The sequence below is a fragment of the Monocercomonoides exilis genome (genome assembly GCF_001643675.1).
Source record: "Monocercomonoides exilis strain PA203 chromosome Unknown scaffold38-1042076, whole genome shotgun sequence".
In the NCBI taxonomy this organism is placed as follows: domain Eukaryota; phylum Preaxostyla; order Oxymonadida; family Polymastigidae; genus Monocercomonoides; species Monocercomonoides exilis.
Window position 1 is genome coordinate 960,472 of NW_027150583.1, and position 19,529 is coordinate 980,000.

General features: G+C 34.7%; 8 protein-coding genes across 8 annotated transcripts in view; 5 read left to right on the forward strand and 3 right to left on the reverse strand.

Annotated features, from left to right (window-relative positions):
* Positions 1-106: 106 nt before the first annotated feature.
* MONOS_7142 (uncharacterized protein) lies at positions 107-433 on the reverse strand (the record flags this gene model as incomplete). Its single annotated transcript, XM_067877446.1, has 1 exon — positions 107-433. The coding sequence occupies one exon, from the start codon at positions 431-433 to the stop codon at positions 107-109; it is 327 nt and encodes a 108-aa protein (XP_067723302.1).
* Positions 434-466: 33 nt separating this feature from the next.
* Positions 467-1,476, reverse strand: MONOS_7141 (uncharacterized protein; the record flags this gene model as incomplete). Its single annotated transcript, XM_067877445.1, has 3 exons — positions 467-1,050; positions 1,342-1,382; positions 1,445-1,476. 3 exons carry the CDS (start codon positions 1,474-1,476, stop codon positions 467-469), a joined length of 657 nt encoding a protein of 218 aa, XP_067723303.1.
* Positions 1,477-3,906: 2,430 nt separating this feature from the next.
* MONOS_7140 (uncharacterized protein) lies at positions 3,907-4,453 on the forward strand (the record flags this gene model as incomplete). The annotated part of the gene is made up of 2 exons (XM_067877444.1): positions 3,907-4,166; positions 4,384-4,453. 2 exons carry the CDS (start codon positions 3,907-3,909, stop codon positions 4,451-4,453), a joined length of 330 nt encoding a protein of 109 aa, XP_067723304.1.
* Positions 4,454-5,388: 935 nt separating this feature from the next.
* On the forward strand, positions 5,389-7,305 carry MONOS_7139 (uncharacterized protein; the record flags this gene model as incomplete). Its single annotated transcript, XM_067877442.1, has 3 exons — positions 5,389-5,430; positions 5,514-7,095; positions 7,151-7,305. 3 exons carry the CDS (start codon positions 5,389-5,391, stop codon positions 7,303-7,305), a joined length of 1,779 nt encoding a protein of 592 aa, XP_067723305.1.
* Positions 7,306-7,688: 383 nt separating this feature from the next.
* On the reverse strand, positions 7,689-7,889 carry MONOS_17947 (uncharacterized protein; the record flags this gene model as incomplete). The annotated part of the gene is made up of 1 exon (XM_067870918.1): positions 7,689-7,889. One exon carries the CDS (start codon positions 7,887-7,889, stop codon positions 7,689-7,691), a length of 201 nt encoding a protein of 66 aa, XP_067723306.1.
* Positions 7,890-12,397: 4,508 nt separating this feature from the next.
* Positions 12,398-13,184, forward strand: MONOS_7138 (uncharacterized protein; the record flags this gene model as incomplete). The annotated part of the gene is made up of 2 exons (XM_067877441.1): positions 12,398-12,488; positions 12,823-13,184. The coding sequence occupies 2 exons, from the start codon at positions 12,398-12,400 to the stop codon at positions 13,182-13,184; spliced, it is 453 nt and encodes a 150-aa protein (XP_067723307.1).
* Positions 13,185-15,008: 1,824 nt separating this feature from the next.
* MONOS_7137 (uncharacterized protein) lies at positions 15,009-16,847 on the forward strand. Its single transcript, XM_067877440.1, has 2 exons — positions 15,009-15,166; positions 15,230-16,847. The coding sequence occupies exons 1-2, from the start codon at positions 15,050-15,052 to the stop codon at positions 16,343-16,345; spliced, it is 1,233 nt and encodes a 410-aa protein (XP_067723308.1). The 5' UTR covers positions 15,009-15,049; the 3' UTR covers positions 16,346-16,847.
* Positions 16,848-17,837: 990 nt separating this feature from the next.
* The window catches only part of MONOS_7136 (uncharacterized protein), a gene marked incomplete at its 5' end in the record, with an annotated part of 6,234 nt that continues 4,542 nt past the window's right edge, over positions 17,838-19,529 (forward strand). The window contains 7 exons of the mRNA XM_067877439.1: positions 17,838-17,906; positions 17,962-18,037; positions 18,086-18,153; positions 18,200-18,372; positions 18,435-18,717; positions 18,915-19,089; positions 19,466-19,529. The exon at positions 19,466-19,529 is cut by the window's right edge and continues 129 nt beyond it. Of these exons, the coding sequence (XP_067723309.1) occupies positions 17,838-17,906; positions 17,962-18,037; positions 18,086-18,153; positions 18,200-18,372; positions 18,435-18,717; positions 18,915-19,089; positions 19,466-19,529 (908 nt within the window). The remainder of the gene's footprint in view (positions 17,907-17,961; positions 18,038-18,085; positions 18,154-18,199; positions 18,373-18,434; positions 18,718-18,914; positions 19,090-19,465) is intronic.

Sequence of the window (19,529 nt, forward strand, 5' to 3'; positions counted from 1 at the left end):
AACAAAACTAATTTTCCACCCAGAGATATAGTAAAAAATAAAGAGTTTAATAACACAGTCAATTGTAATTTTGAGATTTATACTAATAACAATAAAACAAGCCAAATTAGAAATGAAGTAATTGTTTTTTTCTTCTCTCCCAATTTGCATGTGACCAAAAATTCATCTCATAATCGCCCTTCCCAAATATATAGCCACTCTGCTCTCCTTCTGTTCTCGTGCTCATTATCCCGAACGTCTCTCCAGCCTTCACAATCTTTGCCACAACCACCTCATCTCCTTCAGTCAACTTCACATTCATCACCTTCACATTCGCCAGCACGCTGTCTCCTGATGCTGTGGCTGTCAGATACAGTGCAGATGACGACAATGAAGAAGAAGAAGAAGGAGAAGGTAGATCCGGCTCAGAGAACAATGATTTTGAGACATTCATATTTATGATCTCCACACCAATCATCGACAGCTGCTACAGAAACACCACAAACACTGACGACGACATCACATAGTTTTTTGTTTTACTCGTGGTGATCACAACATCCTCCAATGAGAATGACCCACTCCCATCAGACACCACAGCCACACTCGGCGTAGAAGGATTTGCATTTGAGTTGCAATAGACCTTCATGCGCAATAAACAAAGATGTCCTGTTGATGCACTGAACAGCGTTCCTGCTGCTGCTGATGATGAAAGGGCTCCTGTTCCAATCGAACTTTTATCTTTGCCTGTTCCAATGACTGAAATCTTCTTTGTCCCAATCTCAATTGTTGCTGTCTCGCTTGTGTGATTCCCTTCTATCAGTGTGACTGACTGGCTCACCTGGATCGTGCCCTTTTCAACTGCAATACCAATGGTTCTGCATGCAGTTGACTCACCCAATTCACAAAACTCAAAATTATCATGCCCATTCACTGATACGTATATCGTCTTTTCTATCACCCAATCCTTCTTTTCTGTATGTTTATATGACCAGTTGTTATCAGTGTAATTATATCCGTAGCATACTCTCTGTTCATTCAGATTTGTGGTGCAACATTTAAAAAACGGATTTCCTGAATTTTAATAGACATTATAAGCATCAACGTATTCAACATCATGCCCATATGGAGGAGAGGTCGTTCTGCATTTGCATTCGTGAAAAAACAGAAAATAACAATAAAATGTGTCACTTGTCATTGTAACCCGATTTGGATGTTAACACAATCCTCCGCCTTCTTTTCGAGCAGAATATGAAATTACACTAAATGTCCTTCACTTTAAAAGCAAAGAAACAGCAACTCAACGCACACCTCATTCATCTGATTCAGAAACTGAGCATGAAGTTATAATGTTGTAGAACATACTATCACGCTCTCCTCCTATTTCCTTCACAAATGCATCCAGGCTTCAAAATTTAAATAAATAAAATAATTTTCAAAAATATGTTTGATAACCAAATTATCACACCTTGCATCCAAGTTCAATGCATTTGGAAACATTTGGCTATGATTTTTATATAAATCATCTCGCTGCAGTTTAAAATAATGCAGAAAATGAGGATTATAGTTGAATCCATTCTTTCAATTTTTTTTAAAACCAATTATAAGAAAATTTAAGTGAAAATATATTTGTTATATGCTTCATTAACAGCCATTGTTATAAACAATCGCTATGAGCCTTATGAATTGAAAAATTTCACTGTTGATTTCATTGGATCATATATTAGATTTAATGGGTGAAAAAATAAAAAAAAATAATCATGCTATTTTAGAAAAATTTCACGAAATTTTGTCAGCAATTGATTTTCACTTCTTAAATGTTCATTTTTTTAAAAAAATACTGAAACATCCCAACGAATTATTTAAACAGATATTTAATTCATATTTTTTCAATTGATTTGGAAAAATATGAAAAGAGTTCTTTTTTTTGAATTCATTTATTTTTGAGACAAAGATATTTGATCGATTGAAAAAATTTAATCATAAGAACTGGTTCAATAAAAATCATTGTGGTTCTGAAAACAAAAAATAAGTCAGTCTTACTGAAAATAACTTGGTTATTTTGAAATAAGTGAATTATCGGCATATTGTACTTATACGCCACCTTGCCAAATTAAAGATAAACTTTCGATCACATGTTTGAAGCACATTTGAATAAACATCTGCGTCACCTTGAAAAAGGTGGGCTCTCGTCAGTCAGTGCCCGGCACTTTTTTTTTTTTTTTTTTTTTTTTTTTTTTTTTTAGGTAAAAGCAATCAATTTTTCAAAATTATGCTTTGAAAAGGATAAAACACTTTCCAATAATTCAAAATTTTCAAAACAAAAATTTTCTCACAATTCACAATCAATAAACCTTAATTAAATATTCATTTATTAAATTTCTGTTTTTCACTTTAACGGAAGTCATTTCATTCTATAAATATTTACATCAAGATTGTCCTATTTATTTTTTAATGTTTTTGAAGCTTTGTTATCAGTGTCTCGTTTTTATTATTATCTCTTTTTTAAAAATCTTTAAACCTAAGAAATTTTTTATGTTCAACATGTTTTTTCTTCGAAATACATAATTATCATATTTTAAAAATATATTTTTTTTCAATTTTCAACAGACAATTTTATCCTTTCAATTTGACAATTGTTTTTAAAAGCAAAAAAAATATTTGACATGTTGTTCGCTATATTATCCACATGAGAGAATTATTATCTTTGAATATGAATTAAAATACTTTATTATGAATATGCTTAAAAACAATCTGATTTGAATTAATAGTTCATTACAAATAAAGTCTCTTTTATATTTTTTTGTTTTTTCATTTCATTTTTGCTCTGATCCTTTGTGATTGTTTAAACTTTGTTTAAATGAAAAGTTATGAGCATCACACCGATTTGCATTGACTTTTTTGATTTTCTTCATCCCCTTTTTTATTTATATTCAACTTTATATTTATCTTTTTCTGTTTTTTCTTTCTTTTCTACTCCTTCTTCAACCTCTCCTTGAATCTATATAACTTCGTCCAATTATTCATCTTCCATCAAGTCATTTCAAATACTTCTTAAAAATTCTTCTTTTTTTCTTCTTCCATCAAAATATTTACATTTCTTTCATTTTTCTCTCTTCTTCTTCTTCTTCTTTCACCTCCAGCATTTAAAAAATGTTGCATCAAGTTTATCAAAAGAATTAGAAGAGCTGACAGCTGAGCCATTGAGAATGGAGCAAAGTGTATCGGCTGTTCAACAAAGACTGCTGTCGAGAAAACAACAGCAACATTTTTGTGTCAAATATATCGTATTTCTTTATTTCATTTTTCACTCTTCCATGTCATATTTGTTTTCTCCTTTCATATTTCTCTTTCTCTTTATATATATATATATCTTTTTTTTCTTTCTCTCTCTTTTCATAATTTGATTCTCATTTCTTTGTATTTGTGTCAATTCAAAACAAAGTGTATGCGAGTTTGTTTATTCAAATCAGTTTCAATGCATAACGCTTTTCTTTGTAATTATTTGTTGATTTCTCTTCTCTATTATCATATTTTCTTCTATTATTTTATTTCTCTTCTCAATCAACTCTTCTCTCTTCTTCTCTTCTCTTCTCTATCTATTTCATCTCCTTTTCCTTTTCCTCTTCCTCTCCTCTTTCTCCTTCTCCTTCTCCTTCTCCTCATCCGCAACTACACCCAGCGAATTCCCACTGCCCTTCGCACTCTCCGCCTCTCCAACTACACTGCTGCTTCTGTTTCTGGTGTGAATTACGTTCCTTCTCCGCCTCCTCTTCAGCGGCGTGATTTTGTTCCTTCCGCGCCTTTACGGACTGACCATGGGCAGAGGAAAAAGGAGAGAGGGAAAGGGAAAGGGAAGGAAGGAAAATAAGGAGAGAAAGAGAAGAAGAAGAAGATGATGATGACAACAACGAAGGAGAAGAGAAGGGTATGTGTTTTGATGAAAAAAGAAGAGGAGAAGGATACAATGATGATGAGGAAGAGGAAGAAGAGGAAGAAGAGGAAGAAGAGGAAGAAGAGGAAGAAGAGGAAGAAGAGGAAGAAGAAGAAGAAGAAGAAGGAGAAGAAGAAGGAGAAGGAGAAGAAGAAGAAGAAGGAGAAGGAGATGAAGATAAAAAATCTACCTTTAAGCGGAAGAATAAGAATCTGAGATATTCTGTTGCTTTCTGTATAACTGTGCATGAATCACCGTTTGTATTATATCCTTTTCTTTTGAAATTTTTGTTTCATTTTTTTTCATTTTTTTTATCTCTCATCTATATTATCATCATCATTTCTTTTCACTTTTTTTCCTCTTTATTTATTTATTTATTGTTTTTTTTATTATTATTATAATTATAATTATTTTCATATTCACCTTTCATAATTATTATTTTTATTATTTTTGACATCTAATATCTATTTCAGAATCGCTCAACATAACAAAAAGGAAAAGAACAAGAAGCAGAAAGATGGCAGCGTGTCTGTGTCCAGCTGAAAGGGGCTGTTTGAAGTGGCAAAAAGATTAAAGTTCATTTCGTCTTTTCTTTCTCATTGCGACAAAAGAAGGAAGAGAAGAAAGAGAAAGAGGAAAGGAAAGTGAAAGGGGAAGAGGAAGAGGAAGAGAAGAAATATAAATCATATTTAAAAGACCAAAACGAATCGCTGAAGAAGCTGAAAAAGAAGGATGCGAAGAGAAGAGTGTGTATGAGTTAAAATCCAAATGAGGAGGAGGAGGAAGAAGAAGAAGAAGAATATGATGACGAAGGAGAAGGAGAAGGAGAAGAAAGAGAAGAAAGAAAGTAAAGGAAGGAAATAGGAGAAAGAAGCAGAAATTGAATGGAATTTACGAGAGAAAAGAAAAAAGAGGAAAATAAAGAAATAAAAGGAAATTCAAAGAAGAAAAAAATCACAAGATAAAATTTCAATTTCAATTTCAAACAAAGAGGAAACGAATGAAAATGCAGGAAAACAAAGGAAATTAGATAGAATGGAAAGAGATTGATTAAGTTCTACTCTTCTTTCTTCTTCTCTTTCTCCTTCTCCCTCTTTTTCTCCTTCTCTTTCTCATTTATTTCCTTCAACTTCTCCTCCTCCTCCTCCTCTTATCTTCTTCTTCTTCTTCTTCTTCTTCTTCAACAGAACAGCGTGCTGCTTCGCCTTCACTTTCATTGTCGCCTTCTTCTTTATCCTCTTCCACATCTTTATCTTCATCAACATTCACTTCTTCTTCTTCTTCCCCTTCACTCACCTGAGACAACTCTCCGTCTTCCGCCTCACCTTCTGTCTCACCTTCAGCCTCTTCTCCTTCTCCTTCTTCTCCTATTCCATTGCAAACACCTCAATTACCTCAGTCATCTCAACCAATTCAATCTATTCAATCTATTCAATCATTAAATTCATTGCAATCATATCAATCATATCTATCACCACATGACCCTCACTCTTCCATTGCAAAAGCTGACTCCACAGGCAGTTTGCTGCTGAAAAGCGAAGAAATCGTTCAAAAACACTCCTCATAGGAAACAAATTGAATGCTTCCTTTTCCTTACAATCAGCTCCATACATCCACATCCTTCGCTTCTTATCAATCGATGTTCTTGTCTTCCACTTCTGCTGTGCCTGCGAAATCAATCCATGGAAGAACGAAGAGCGATGTGATTAATTCTCGTCCTTCTGTTTCTTCTCCTTCTTCTTCTTCTTCTTCCGCTTCCACTTCCACCACCACCACCTCTTCTTCTTCTTCTTCTTCTTCTTCTTCTTTTTCTTCTTCTTCTTATTTTATTTCTTTTTCTCCCTCTTCTTCCTCCTCCTCATCTTCATTTGAAGGCAAAGGTGGAATCGCAGTCCCAACTGAAAGCTTCTTAAGTGCTTCTCCTTCTCCTTCGTCGTCGTCTTCTTCGGCACCGCTATCGAAATCGTCCGCGTCTAACACTTTCCTCGACCGTGGTGGAATCTTCTTCTTTTCTTTTGCTCCTTCTTCACTTTCCAACTCGCTGTCGCTTTCTTCTTCTGGGGGGTGTGGAATTGGAGGAGGAATTGCTTTCGATACATCAGAAGCATTTGCTTCATCATCATCATCATCATCATCAACATCTTCTTCTTCTTCTTCTTCCTCTTCTTCCTCTTCTTCTTCCTCTTCCTCTTCTTCCTCCTCTTCTCCCTCTTCTTCCTCTTCTCTTTCTCCTTTTCCTCTTCGAACCAAAAAAATTCATCCATTCAATTCTCTTTCCACACAGCAAAAGGACTTTTTATTCCGCTCTGCCATTCGAAAGCTCAAAACCATGTCACAAATTGCTGCATTTGCAAATAAACCTCAAAATTCTTCTTCTTTTTCTCATTTTCCTTCTTCTTCCTTTTCTTCATTCTCCTCTTTCTCTTCTTCTTCTCTTTCTTCTTCTTCTCTTTCTCCTTTTCTGTCACCACCACCGTCATCATCATCATCTTCTTCTTCTTCTTCTTCTTCCTCTTCCTCTTCTCCTTCTTCTTTTGTTTCACCACAAGATTCTTTATTTACTCCAACACACAACAATTTGTTTTTCTTCTCTTCTTCTACTTTTTCTTCTTCATCTTCATCTTCTTCTTCTTCTTCATCTTCATCATCATCATCTTCTTCTTCTTCTTCTTCACAACCTTCACATCCTTCTCAGCATCCCCACACACAACAAAACACATACCAGCCTTCCTCTCTCAAGTCCTCCCTCCACTTTGACGAGCTACAATCTCATTCAACATCCTCTTTCCTTCGTTCCATCAACAATTCTTCTTCCTCATCCTCATCCAAAAGACGTTCAACTCTCCGTGAAAGGCCACTTGTTCTGCAGTCGTCACGTACCTCGGCTGCCTTCCTTTATCTGCGTCTGCCGTCAGACGAGGTGGATATGCTGAGAGGAGTGACATCGCTCCTCCGGTCAATGAAGTCTGCTCTTTCTTCGCTTTCTCTGCTTTGCGAAGAAAACTACAGAAACCGCAACTGCAATAGAAGAAGCAGAAGTGACAGAAGTGATAGAAGTGATAGAATCACAGATTATCCTCTTTTTGCAGATGAAGATGGAGACTCATCCAGCTCGATTGTCTTCTGCCTTTTTCTTCTTCCTCAAAGCACTTGGCAATGCTTACAAAAGCGAGTACAGAAAGATTGTTTGTTTCATCAGGCAAAGCTGAGAATCGGACACATTCTCATTTGCAATCACAGACACTGATGAAAACACAGACACATGCACAGAATCGCACACAGTCCACGATATTCTCCCTGAAGAAGCGGGCAGAGTCGTTCATATCCTCAATGTTTCTGAGAAAAGTGTCCAGCTGCAGGATTCAGCTTCCGTGTGGGACTGTCCTTCCATTTAACCCGTTTCTGTCGCGTGTGATAGCATTGGTGGATGGGAAGCATGTGCATTGTGCCACACAAATCATATGCAATTCGCTAGTCCTCTGGAAAATCCAGTTGTCTTCTTCAGACACAAACCTTTTGTCTTCATCAAGTTCATTGGCTTCTTCTTTGAATGCAGATTCAAATGATCGTTTGAAGAGAATCTCAAAAACACCACATAGCAAAGCATTCAGTCAAACATTCAGAAACCTACATTGAAGACTCTCAGCTCAGCTATTCCAATCAAAAATGCAGAGGCAGATCAAATTCAGTTCCTTTGTTCAACAAAATGCAATCAACAGCAAATATTTTCTTCTTCTTCTTGTTCTTCTTCAGAATCCTTGTCTCCCATCCGCATCTCCTACCCAAACCGCATCCGTTCTTTTTTCACCACTGCCCCCAGACCAACTTCCTGCACATTCGTATTCTTATCCCACCGCACCTCGTTCTTGCTGAACTCCAATGGCTTCATCTCCACCTCCGTGCTCCCCGAGCTCTCCCCACATACATAAACTCTCATCACCCACAAAACTCCAAGCGCAAGCACACTGAAGTTGTTCATCCTGATACTGCTTTTCTGTTTTTGCTTCAGTCACTTCGCAGCTCCAAGATCCGCTGCCACAGTTCCGCCTCCCCTGCTTTCTGGAGCACCTATATTCAAAAGATTCATTTCCACAGACTTGCGTGTCATTTGCACCACCTCAATCACTGTCTCATTTAGCACACTCGCTTCATTCTGTAGCACGACGCAAGTGCTCCTCACCGGAAGCTCCAAGCCTGTGCCGGGCACCAGGTGAAACTCTTCGGCATCGCATGCCTCTGCTTCCACCTCTGCCTCCAGACTGTTAAACACAACTTGATCATCCTACACTTCCAGCGGACCGCCTCCCACCATTAACGCACTCTCTGCTCCTTCTCCATTCCGGTTTGATACTATTCTCCTCAAATCACATATTTCGCCTTTTCTTTTTGCTTCATCTCATTCAACATTCAGTAAATAAACTTCGATTTTCTGTCAAAACATAAAAACATTTAAATTCTGTGCTATGTTTCAGCTTTTTGTTAAGGTCAAGAGATATGGGAAAGAAAACAAATAAGTGACAAACAAAATGATAGATTCAACAGATTCAAAACTGAAAAAATTTATTCCCATGAGAAATTAAAGACGAAGAAGAGCATTAAGTGTTCTGTCTGAAATATTGTGGCGACGATCTCCAATTATTCTTCGGGCTTTCGAAAATATTCTTTCACAGAATGATTCACTGCATGGCGAAGTTATTATACAGTATGCTATATTAGAAAATATTGTATGTGTTTCACTGAAGGAACCAAAATCTTGATAAAAAATGTAACCATCTTCTTCGATGACTTCTTCTTTCTCTTTTTTAAGTAATAATTCTTTGAAAAACTTCATACATTGAGACTTTATTCTGTTGTGCCTTTCATCCATCATATGATCCAACAAGACTCTAAAACCTGCCACAATCCTTCCAAACCAATCAGAAAATAAATAATCCCAAATATTTTTCAAAGTTTGATTTTCTAAATCAACATTACATTCTTCGATTCTTCTGAAACGAGAAAAATTGTAAATGAAGTCCACATCACTATCGCTTTCGTTTTCACTTTCGTTGTTTTCTTCTTTATTAGTTGGTTCTCTTTCATTTCCAGAAATTTTTTTTCAGTTTGTGATTTTTTTGTAATGTCTGTTGACATTCTTTCTGATTCTTCATCATGCTGAGTTGTTTTTCTTGTCAAGCAGAAATTGAAATGATCCGTTTCATTGGATTTGTGTTGATATTCATTATCCTTTTCTTCTTCTTCAGCTAGAATCAATCCAAACAAATCTTGTTCATCAAAATCTTCGATTTCGTATTGTTCTTCACATTCTTCTGTGTTTTCTACAGAATTCGAATCAAGAGTTGAAATGAAATCAATCAAACTTTGCAATTTTGAGTTTGAGGACTCAACATTCATAGTTTTTGTGCAATTTGTGGTTAGAGAAGTTGAAAAAGAAGATCCAATAACACGTTTTCCATATTCTTCATCTTCTTTTTCAGAATTTACAAAAGCTATTTTCAACTTTTCGGTTGATGGAAACGGAAGGTTTGACAAGTGTGTATCCGAAAAAGTTATGTTATAATGATTTTGTATTGACTGAAACGAAGAAGGATTCTGGAAAATAGGAAACATGGTTAAAGAGGAAACATTTGAGGTGGAGGAAGATAAAGAAGAAGAGGAGGATGAAGAGGAGGATGAAAATGTAGATGATGAACTTGATGAAGACGAAGGATTTGATAAGTTTTGAATTAGACACATTGATCCAGATGAATCTTCTCCGCAATAATGTGATAGAGATTCACTTGATGTTTTGGATACATCAATAATTGTTTTTGAAACTTAATAAAATAATATTTTCGAGATAAAAGAAAAATATGAATAGTTTTATAATAATATATATTTTTTGTATATATTCAAACGTTCCCTAGGGTCACAAGTGAATTTGTTGATTCGATGTTTATATGATCCTATTGGAGTTAATGCGTAAGATGTTGCAAGTAATTGCCCAGAAAAATTATAAAGTGTATAGTTATATAACAGAATGACTATATCGGTTAATGCATTATGCCATTCTCCATATAGGAAATATTCATATGTTGAAAAAGAATAAAACAAATTCATTGCTTGAATTACAACAGGAAAAGCATCTCCAAGTTTTGTCGATTCTTTTTCAAAAATCAGATGCATCGAATAAAGTGGATACAGCAACAATTCAGTAAGTGCAATTTCAAATATTTCGTTGTCTGAAAGCATGCTGGTTTTGTTTATTATTGATTGATTCTGCCTTATGAAGAAACAAATATTATACAAGCACAGCCATCTAGTGGCAATAAATGATGGGCATCTTTTTTTCAAACTGTTTCTGAAAATTGACAGATGTGCTTGCTGACTGAAGTTTATTATCAATTCCTTCATTTGCTTAAGTTTAACATTTTCAGAAAAAGCATGACTGACAACCAAGTTGATTAAATGATTTAGACATCTAATAAAAATTGGTCTGGGATAATTATTTGTATGTGACAAACCAGATAATTCCTTGCAATCATAAGTTGATATCCTATTCAAAGCCAAAACTTGTGGTTTCAGTCCATCTGAGCACCAAGCTCTGACAGAACATCCATAAGCACTCAACTCGGTCATTATTTCTGTTCCCAAATTGTAATAATCGGATTCTGATCGACAGCCTTTGTACAACTTCCAAAAGATAGGTTTTGATAATTGATCCATTGTTGTTATGATGACTGCAGTGTAGCTAACTCCCCCAACAACTCCTCCGTCAATGACAAATCCAAGGGGATTGTAAGAAATCACAGAAATTGCTTTTTCCATTTTCTTTGAATTCGTTTCATGAAGCAGTCTACTCACATTTCTCTCTGTTAAGCGAGGGAAAATATCTTCTCTGCTCATGTGTGGATTCGCTTGTGATGACTTTATTAATGCTGTAATGAAATCATTGAATTCATTTGTTGCAACTGATAGAAAAGAAATATTACTATGGGCAACGATATTGATGAAAGATTCTGCGAGCTCACCTTTCAATGTTGTTTGAGAAGTTCCATTGCTTTGTTTCCTTTCAGGAGAAATTGTTGATAAATTGGACTTCTGAGAAAAAAACAAAGAGATATGATTATTTGTCATCAAATCACATTTATGATTAAAAATCAAAGAGTAATCCTTCCGACCCGTTACTCCGCAGGCAACTCCATCTTTTTCACACGGACACATATAAAGTCTGTGCATATCCTTTTTTGCAATCCTGTCTTTATACAAAGGAGTGAATGCAATAAATATTTTGTGATTAACAATATCAAGAGAAGGTTTGGAAATGATTAATTCTTTCTGAATTGGATGATAATAACCTATGTAAAAATTAAATATCAGTTCCAAATTAATTTCAAGAAAAATCAAAAAATTCAAACAGTTTGTGTACTCATTGGATTCTATTTTTTTCAGTTTTATCAACTCGCATCTGTGTGATTTGAGCATTTTCTCAGTTTCTTTATACATCTCGAACTTTTTTGATCAAGAAGAATAAAAAAGTGTTATTGAAAATACAAAAAAATAAAAATAAAAATAAAAACTGTCAACAAACTATTTCTGGGTTTTTTAATGAAGAAAAAAATATTTGTGAGGCATCCATGAATAACAAATAAAGAAATTTTGCTAAATGCCTTAGTGACTGGAATTACGTCAGCGACAGGCAGTGACGCGAATGCCTTGGTATTTATACCATAAAAAAGTGATCACGACACAACCCATTGTTCATACAAAAATTGAAAATGAACATTTAAAAAAATGAAAAAAATTAAAAAAGCCCTCTCAATAATGAAAGATGAATTACAAAAAAATCATTTTTTTTTGCATGTCTTTTTTTTATTTTTTTATATTTTTTTATAAGAAAATGAAATTTTTTCAGTCACGTCACGTCACTCCTAAAATGTTCACGTCAGAAAGCATGTGACGCAGATGTTTGCATTTGAAAAGAGAATTCAATCGTTAATTAGTGGAAAAATTAGATTTAATAAAAAAAATTTTTGATCAACCCATTAAAAATTTAAAATATTTGTGCACAAAATTATCGGTTCTTTTATTGATGAGTATATATATTATACCAAAAACATTAACAATTGTCAAATATTTAATCATTTGATGGAGGAAAAACATAATTTATTGAAGATTTTTTGCGATAATGGAGAAAACATGCAATGGATTCAGGACAATGTGATAAACACTGCCAGAAGATGCCCTATAGCAACATGTCATTCATTAATAATTTTGATTAGAGGAAGCGAAGGAAAATGGTTCTTCAGATGCCGCAAATGCAGAAAAGAAGTTTCTTATAGAACAGGAACTCCGTTTTCAAAATCCAGGCTTTCAATTTCAAATCTTATTCTGATCCTTTCCTTCTTTTACCATCATCTCAATATAAAACAAACATCATCAATAACTTCATGCGAAAGACACAGTGTTTCTTATTATTATTGCATTTACCGGAGGACATGCGCTCGGATGATAGGAGGAATCCAAACTCCCGCAGGAGGTCCTGTCCGCACTGTGGAAATTGATGAATCTGTTTGGAGAAGGCGAAAATACAAGAGAGGTTTTGATTCTTTATCTTTTGAAACTTAATTATCAATTGAACTTTTTTATTAGCATGTGCTAAGAAGCAAATTTGGTTTTTCGGTGCTCAGGAACGTGGAGGAAAAGCATTTGATTATTTTGTGGCAAACCGATCTGCTTCAGTGTTAATTCCGTAAATAAAAAAATATATTCGTCACGGAACAGAAATTCACTCTGATAAATGGAAAGCATATTCTTCTTTGAGTAAAAATGGATTCACACTCAAGACTGTCAATCATTCCGAGCATTTTGTAGATTTAAATTTTCTTTTTTTATTATCTTTTTTCATGAAATGTTATTTTGCACTTATTCAGATCCAATCACAGGCGCTTGCACAAATCATATCGAAGCGTTGTGGGCTGCACTTCGAAAATTCCTTCCTTCACATGGAGTGAGACAAAATAGAATGCAAGAATATTTCTATTCCTTTTTGTTTTTCAGAAATCGAAAAGTTGATTTTTCCATTTTTGTATCGAATGTTATGAAATACAGCGATGAAGAAAACAAAGCTCTTGAGGATGAAGCTTTTGGTCCAGAGGAAGAGGAAGAAGAAGCTGGAGCAGAAATGCTTCACGAAGAAGAATCTTCAGAATTAGAATACGAACTTGAAACAGATACATCATCAGATGGGGCTGGGGATGGAGCTGATGCATCTGAATGGGATGCTGATAAATAAATACCGATTTTTCCACATATCATTCTTCTTAAAGTTAAAAAACAACATGCTCTCTTTGATGATTTCTATGTTTTGTAAAGATTTGTGAGGTGGCTTATAAGTACCATTTGCCGAAAAAAAAAAAAAAAAAAAAAAAAAAAAAAAAAAAAAAAAAAAAAAAAAAAACATTTTTCATGATTTTTCTTGATGATCCTCATCCCTTGAATTGTGACTTATTGCTGAGATTCAAATAATTCAATTTGGAATAAATGTAAATTTCATTTTATGAAACATATAAGGATTTGATTTGGTAAATAGTATATGAAATAATAAAAATGTATCAGTTCTATTAACAAAAATATGACACTCCTTATTTGATAATTGAAATGATCATTATTCATTTTTTATATATATTTCTTCATTTTTCGGTTTTAAAAAGACATGAAAAGTTAAATTTGAAAAAAGTTTGTCAATAAACTTCTATTAGGGAAACAAGTAATTTTATTGAAATATTAAATTGGCTTTACAATTTTTTAGGGTGTCGATCTAATCGAGTATTTCTTTTAGTGCCGGCTATTGCTCTTTTTCTTCAAATGATTAAGCAAATTAAAAAATTCAAATAATCATAGAATTTCTAATTACTCAAATCAAACCCATTTTTCACTCATTTTAAACAACAAATAATCACAATAAGAACAAAATAAATCTGACAAGTCACTGGAAGCTGATTTTTCTGTAAAAAACAGTCAGACCCAATATGTTACACTTTTCCGCATGCTCACCATCTTCAACAATTTTTTTAATTTTTGTTGAACATGGAAATGATAACTGCATAAACGATAACGGAGCCATGGTTAAAAAAATAAATGACTGAGAAATTTCATGAAAACAAAAGGATTTAAAAAAAAAATTTTTTTTTCCGATTATCAGAGATAAAGTTTTGTCTGATAAAATAACTCAGTTTGCGATGTGAGATGAAATAAACAACAACAGCATAAAACAAAACAAAAAACAAATAAACTTTCCCGTTTGATGCTTTTCGAAACACTCAGAGACTGCTGAAAGCAACACAAAGCTTTGACGCCATTATCGCTGCACTTCTTCAACACTTAACACCACCGCGCTATCGTCCAGGAAAAGTGCCATTTCTCCATCAGACCCAGCAGTCACTCAAAAGCAAAGAAAATGAATTTCTGTTCCAACCAATAAAGAAAAAAAGAAAAAATATTGCTTTGACGATGCTAAATACAGCTTCAATTGTTGTTTCCGAAAAAAAAATACATCCAAGTGAGGGAATTTGCTCCAATTCCTTTCACATCCATTCCTTGTCCTTTGCAACTACTTTCTCCAAGAACGCAACAATTGCTGCTCCGTCGTTTCAATTTTACCTCATCAACAAATGCAATTGGCAAGCTCAGCAATGCACTGTACACGCACCAACCGCAATGTGCTCATCAATGAGCAACATGCGTTTTCCATATGCAATAAGTGAACAAGCTATTTCCATTTGAAAAAATTTCTCTTCATTGAAATAAATTATTGCTCATTTCTGAAAAAATCATTCAATTCACCATCCTTCTGGAATGTTTGCCTATAAAATAGATATTTCAAATGCAAACGCACAATCACAATGAATACAAACTTCAAAGCACCAAAATACTCTTTGAAATAAAAATGTATTGATCTGACATATATTTACATAAAACACTCCCATTTGTATCAAAAAATTGTTTGATGCTCGAAACTTCATGACTGAATATAAATATGTCGTTGATGGTTATTGAAAAGACAAACAGAAAACAAAAAAAGAACTTTTTGATCAATTCCATATACATATTAAGCAACATTCGATCCAATTTGTTGATTTATTTGTTATCTCTGCAAAGATGTTCCAAAAATGTGTTCTGTTCGTGGCTGTGATGTCCGTTTGCGCGCAGGAGGAAGGAGTGTTGCCCGTGGCGACGGTGTATTTGGAGCATGACGGAGAGGCGAGCGATGGAGGAGCGTTTTATCGGGGCGAGGTGAGCACGCTGAAAGGTGCATATGAAAAGCTGGGAGGGGAAGAGGCCAGCTGCATAAGGGTTGTCCGGGACGAAAGGGCGTATGTGGCAGAAGAGCTGCGGATCAGCAACAACGGGGGAATAACGTTTGAAGGAGTGAACAAAGCGAGAGACGGAAGCGAGGAAGCAGCGATCGACTGCGGTGTGCGTGCGCGGTCGGCTCTGTTCACGTGCGAGAAGGTGGTGCAGTTCAGGTATTTGGGATTCGAGTTTCCAGCGTCAAGCACGAAGTGGGAAGCGTTGATAAAAGCGAATGAAATGTCGACGTCGCTCACGATCAGCAACTGCCGATTTGTGAGGGTCGGGGAACAGCAGCGAGGAGAAATGGTTGCGCTGGCTGAGGAAGAAGGGACTTTGGAAAAAAGCCTTGTGAGGGCATTTGCCGGGTCAGTTGCGTTGAACACTGTTTCGTGCACAGATGCCAGCAGCACAGCTTCGTTTTCGCTGTCTCCGTTTTATTTTGAAGGCGTGAGCGCAGTGTCGCTGAATGGGGTGGAGATCAGCAAAGTGGCAGTTCAAAATGGAGCAGCGATAGGCATTTTCGACAAAAGCGACAAGCCCTCAGCAGTTGTTATTGAAGGACTGGATGTCCAAGAGGTGAACGCAGAGAATGGAGCAGCAGCAGGCTTGGAGATATCTTTGATTTCGGAGGAGTCGACCGTGGCGATTGGAAGGACGAGCAAGTGCACATTCAAGTCGTGCAGAGCGGCTGGAGGAAAGGCAGGGGGGATGCTGATTCGCATGGCAAAGGCGACATCGAATCTTCAGCTTCCGTCAGCCAGCAACCTGGAGATAGACAGCACAAACACAGCGAATTCAACAGCAAGATCGATATTCATTGTTGCGCCAGATTTTGAAGAGTTCAGCAAACAGGAAGATGCATTTGAGTTTGCGAGCGATTTTGATGAATCAGCAAGTGGGTGGGTTGTTGGGGCAGCAGATGGAAAAGCTGAGCTTATGGATGTGTATGAGCGTGATAAAGGGAACACAGAAGACCATCCGAAGACTCCTTCAACAGGCGATGAAAAAGATTCTCCGGCCATATCGGTGATAATGGCCGTTGATATTCCAATAGGAGTTGCGACATCAGTCATTGTGGTTTGCTGCTGCTTCTGCGGTTAAGATTGGAGAAAGCAAGCTAAAGTTGCAGAGGCATAACAAAGGAATAAAGGAATAAGAAATGAGCAACCAGATGCAGAGTTGCATTCGCAACGTTGTGAAAAACTTTTTGAAAAGATTTTTTTCCCATCGTTTTGATCATCTACAAAGAGTTCATTAGAAGATTATGAACTTAATATATATTCATTTTTTTCCTGTTATATTTTTTGTGAAAGTTTTGTTTTCGATTTCCATTTTTCAGCTGATTTTGGCATTTTTATGTTTGAATTTTTTTTGAATTTTTCAAAAGGATTCATTTTTATTTGAATGTTTCATGATATCCAAATCAGCACAATTTAAGCGATACATATATATTTTTTGTTGTTGTTGTTTTTTAAGCAGAAATGACATTTCACGCATTTCTATTGCAACATCTTTTTATTTTTTTTCAGTGTTGTTCTTGTTTGTGAACTGAATTTTTGGCATTTCGGAACACTCAAGAAATAGCCGAAAACAAAAGGTTGCATCATTCGAGTACATAGGTGCGTACAGATTTCTTTGAAACTTTGCTGAATATGATTATGCATACTGAACATAAGATACAAGAGCATGACAAATTGCGGAGATGTATTAGTAAAGAAATAATTATAGACACAATGCAGATTAAGTTGGATAATTTGAATTAGCGGAGGTTTTTTTTATTAACCCTATGTTAATTTGAATTAAGGCCACTTGATTTAAATAAAAGGGAGAAAATTTAAAATCACCATCCGAATTCAAATTAGGAAAGATCATTCAAATTAATAATAATTCTGGGAAAGGAAAATAAAACAAACAAAAAACACTTATAAAAATAAAGTGCATACAAAAGAAAAAACAAACCTTTTTCGATGGTTTTATTAATGAAATCTTGACAATTCTACAGAAGCGTGAAAATAAGCTCAAATTAAATAAATGTAAAAGTCATGGACAAAACCCGTGAATGTCCAATGAAAAACTCAAAAAAGAAAAAGTGACTTGAAGAATTTGATATTGAAAAAATCAAACATCTTCCTTTTGTTCTTTTTTTGTGTTATTTTAAACTTTTTTTAAATGATGAAATTATTGAATTAATTCATAAAATGAATGGATCGCAAAGTTATAATGTTAGCTTTTTTTTTCAATATGTCTTCTTTTTCTTCGTCTTCAGAACTTTCAAAGGTTTTAGCCACTGCAGATAGGCCTTTGCGACAAGGAAATTTTTTGCGATGAGTGTCAGTCGAAAGAATTAACCTGTGTCGAGTGTTTATTATTATTATTATTATTATTATTTTGATTTTTTTTTTTAAAAAAAACATTTCTGCAAAAAAAAAAAAAAAATAAGTGCTTTTATATGAAAAACAGTTTGTGAAAATAAAGCACACAAATTACAAAGTAATATTTCAAGTTAGAGAGATTAATATAGGAAAGACAAACCATTATGCCTGTTTCACAGTTTATTGTTGGAATATTATAATAATGGATTTGATCAATACCTATGGGGAAAGAAAAGGAGCATAAAGACAAAGTTAATGAAAAAGAGCTTAAGAGAAAGAAGATAATTAAAGTATATAATATTTATAGCGGAAAAGCTAGTTAATAATTGTGTTTTTTTATGCTAGAAAGCTCAAACGTATGCAATGTGCAAAAAACTTGTTAGAATAACAAAAGACAAAGAAATGACCAAGGATAATTATAGTGTGTTTTTACTTTTCGTTTTGCAAATTTCATTTATATTAATTACAGTCTCCCTTGGAAAATCAGTCGAAAAACTTGGAGCAGGAACTGGAACAGCTTGTTATTTCTCGTTAATGGTGTGTACAGCGTTTTTTTTAAATAAAAAATTTTGCAAAACATTAGAAACATATGGCAGCAATTTTCGGATTGTGCACAATTACAGCTGCTGTTACAATGTATTTATGTACTGAATTTTCTGCCTTTAACCCTGATGCAACAGACTTTTTGCTTTGGTTTACGCCCGGAAATATTTTAAATGCTCGATGGGAGGAAACCTTGGATCATTCAAAAGTCAAGTATGTTCATTTTTCCGAATGAAAAATTTTACACATTAAAACAACAAATTTTGATTTATCAGATATATTTTAATCCCAGAGCTAATTTTTTGCGTTTTATTTTTCTTTGGAGTGAAGTGCATGCGATCTAACCTGAAGGCTGTGGAGGATAAAGCAGATAATGAATTTTTATCTGCCGGAGATTATGGAATGCTTGTCGAAGGTCTGCCTCGGGATCTGAAAGACGCAAAAGAAGTTGCAGATCATTTTTCAAGCCTCGACGCAAAGGTGCACTCAGTGCTTCTTTGCTACAATGTTCAAGAATGTGGGCCAAATCAGGAGCAATTAGATCAGGCTGTTGAAGGAGTGTGTCTTTTTTTTCTACTGACAAATTCATTATCTGACAAACTGTTTCATTTTCTTTTCTTTTATTTGTTAAACACTTCATTTCTGTTATTTTTTTTTTTTTTTTTGATTTGATTGAAAATATTTAAATTTTTATTTATTCATTTATTTATTTATATTATATTATATTATATTATATATATTTACTTGTTCACTAGTTTCACACAGCAGAGCGAGCCGAAGACACGTCCACTGCGAACATTACTCATTTTGCGACGCATTATTTGACAGCCGATGAGCGAGTGGTGGATTTCTCGTCACACGAAGGCGAGGAGAAGCAGAGCGGGTGCTTAGACAAGCTGATGAGGACGTTTGGGTTCAAGAAGGATCCAGGTGTGGATGAAGAAGAGGTGAGAAGAGTGAGAGACAAAGAGAGAAAGAGAGGAGGAGAAGGAAGCAAGAGATGATGGAATTATTATTATAATTATTATTTTTTAACTATACTTTTTTAGAATAAATTTATATGAATGAAAGAGTGACTAGAGATTATGACTTTTTGAAGTGAATATTTGTGCAAAATTCTTTTGTATTTGCATTTTTCAACTAATCTTTTTCTGTTTTCTTGTTTGTTCGAATAATTTAATAATCATATTTATGTCAATTTATTAATTAATAAATTTATTTATTTCTTTTCAATTATATATCCCATTTTTTTATTATAATCTTATTTATCGATTCACCCCCCAACCCTCTTTCCCCTTCCATTCAGTTGCATATCGCAACAAGATTCTGAAGTTGCTGAAGAAGAGAGACAAAATGACTAATCCATATGA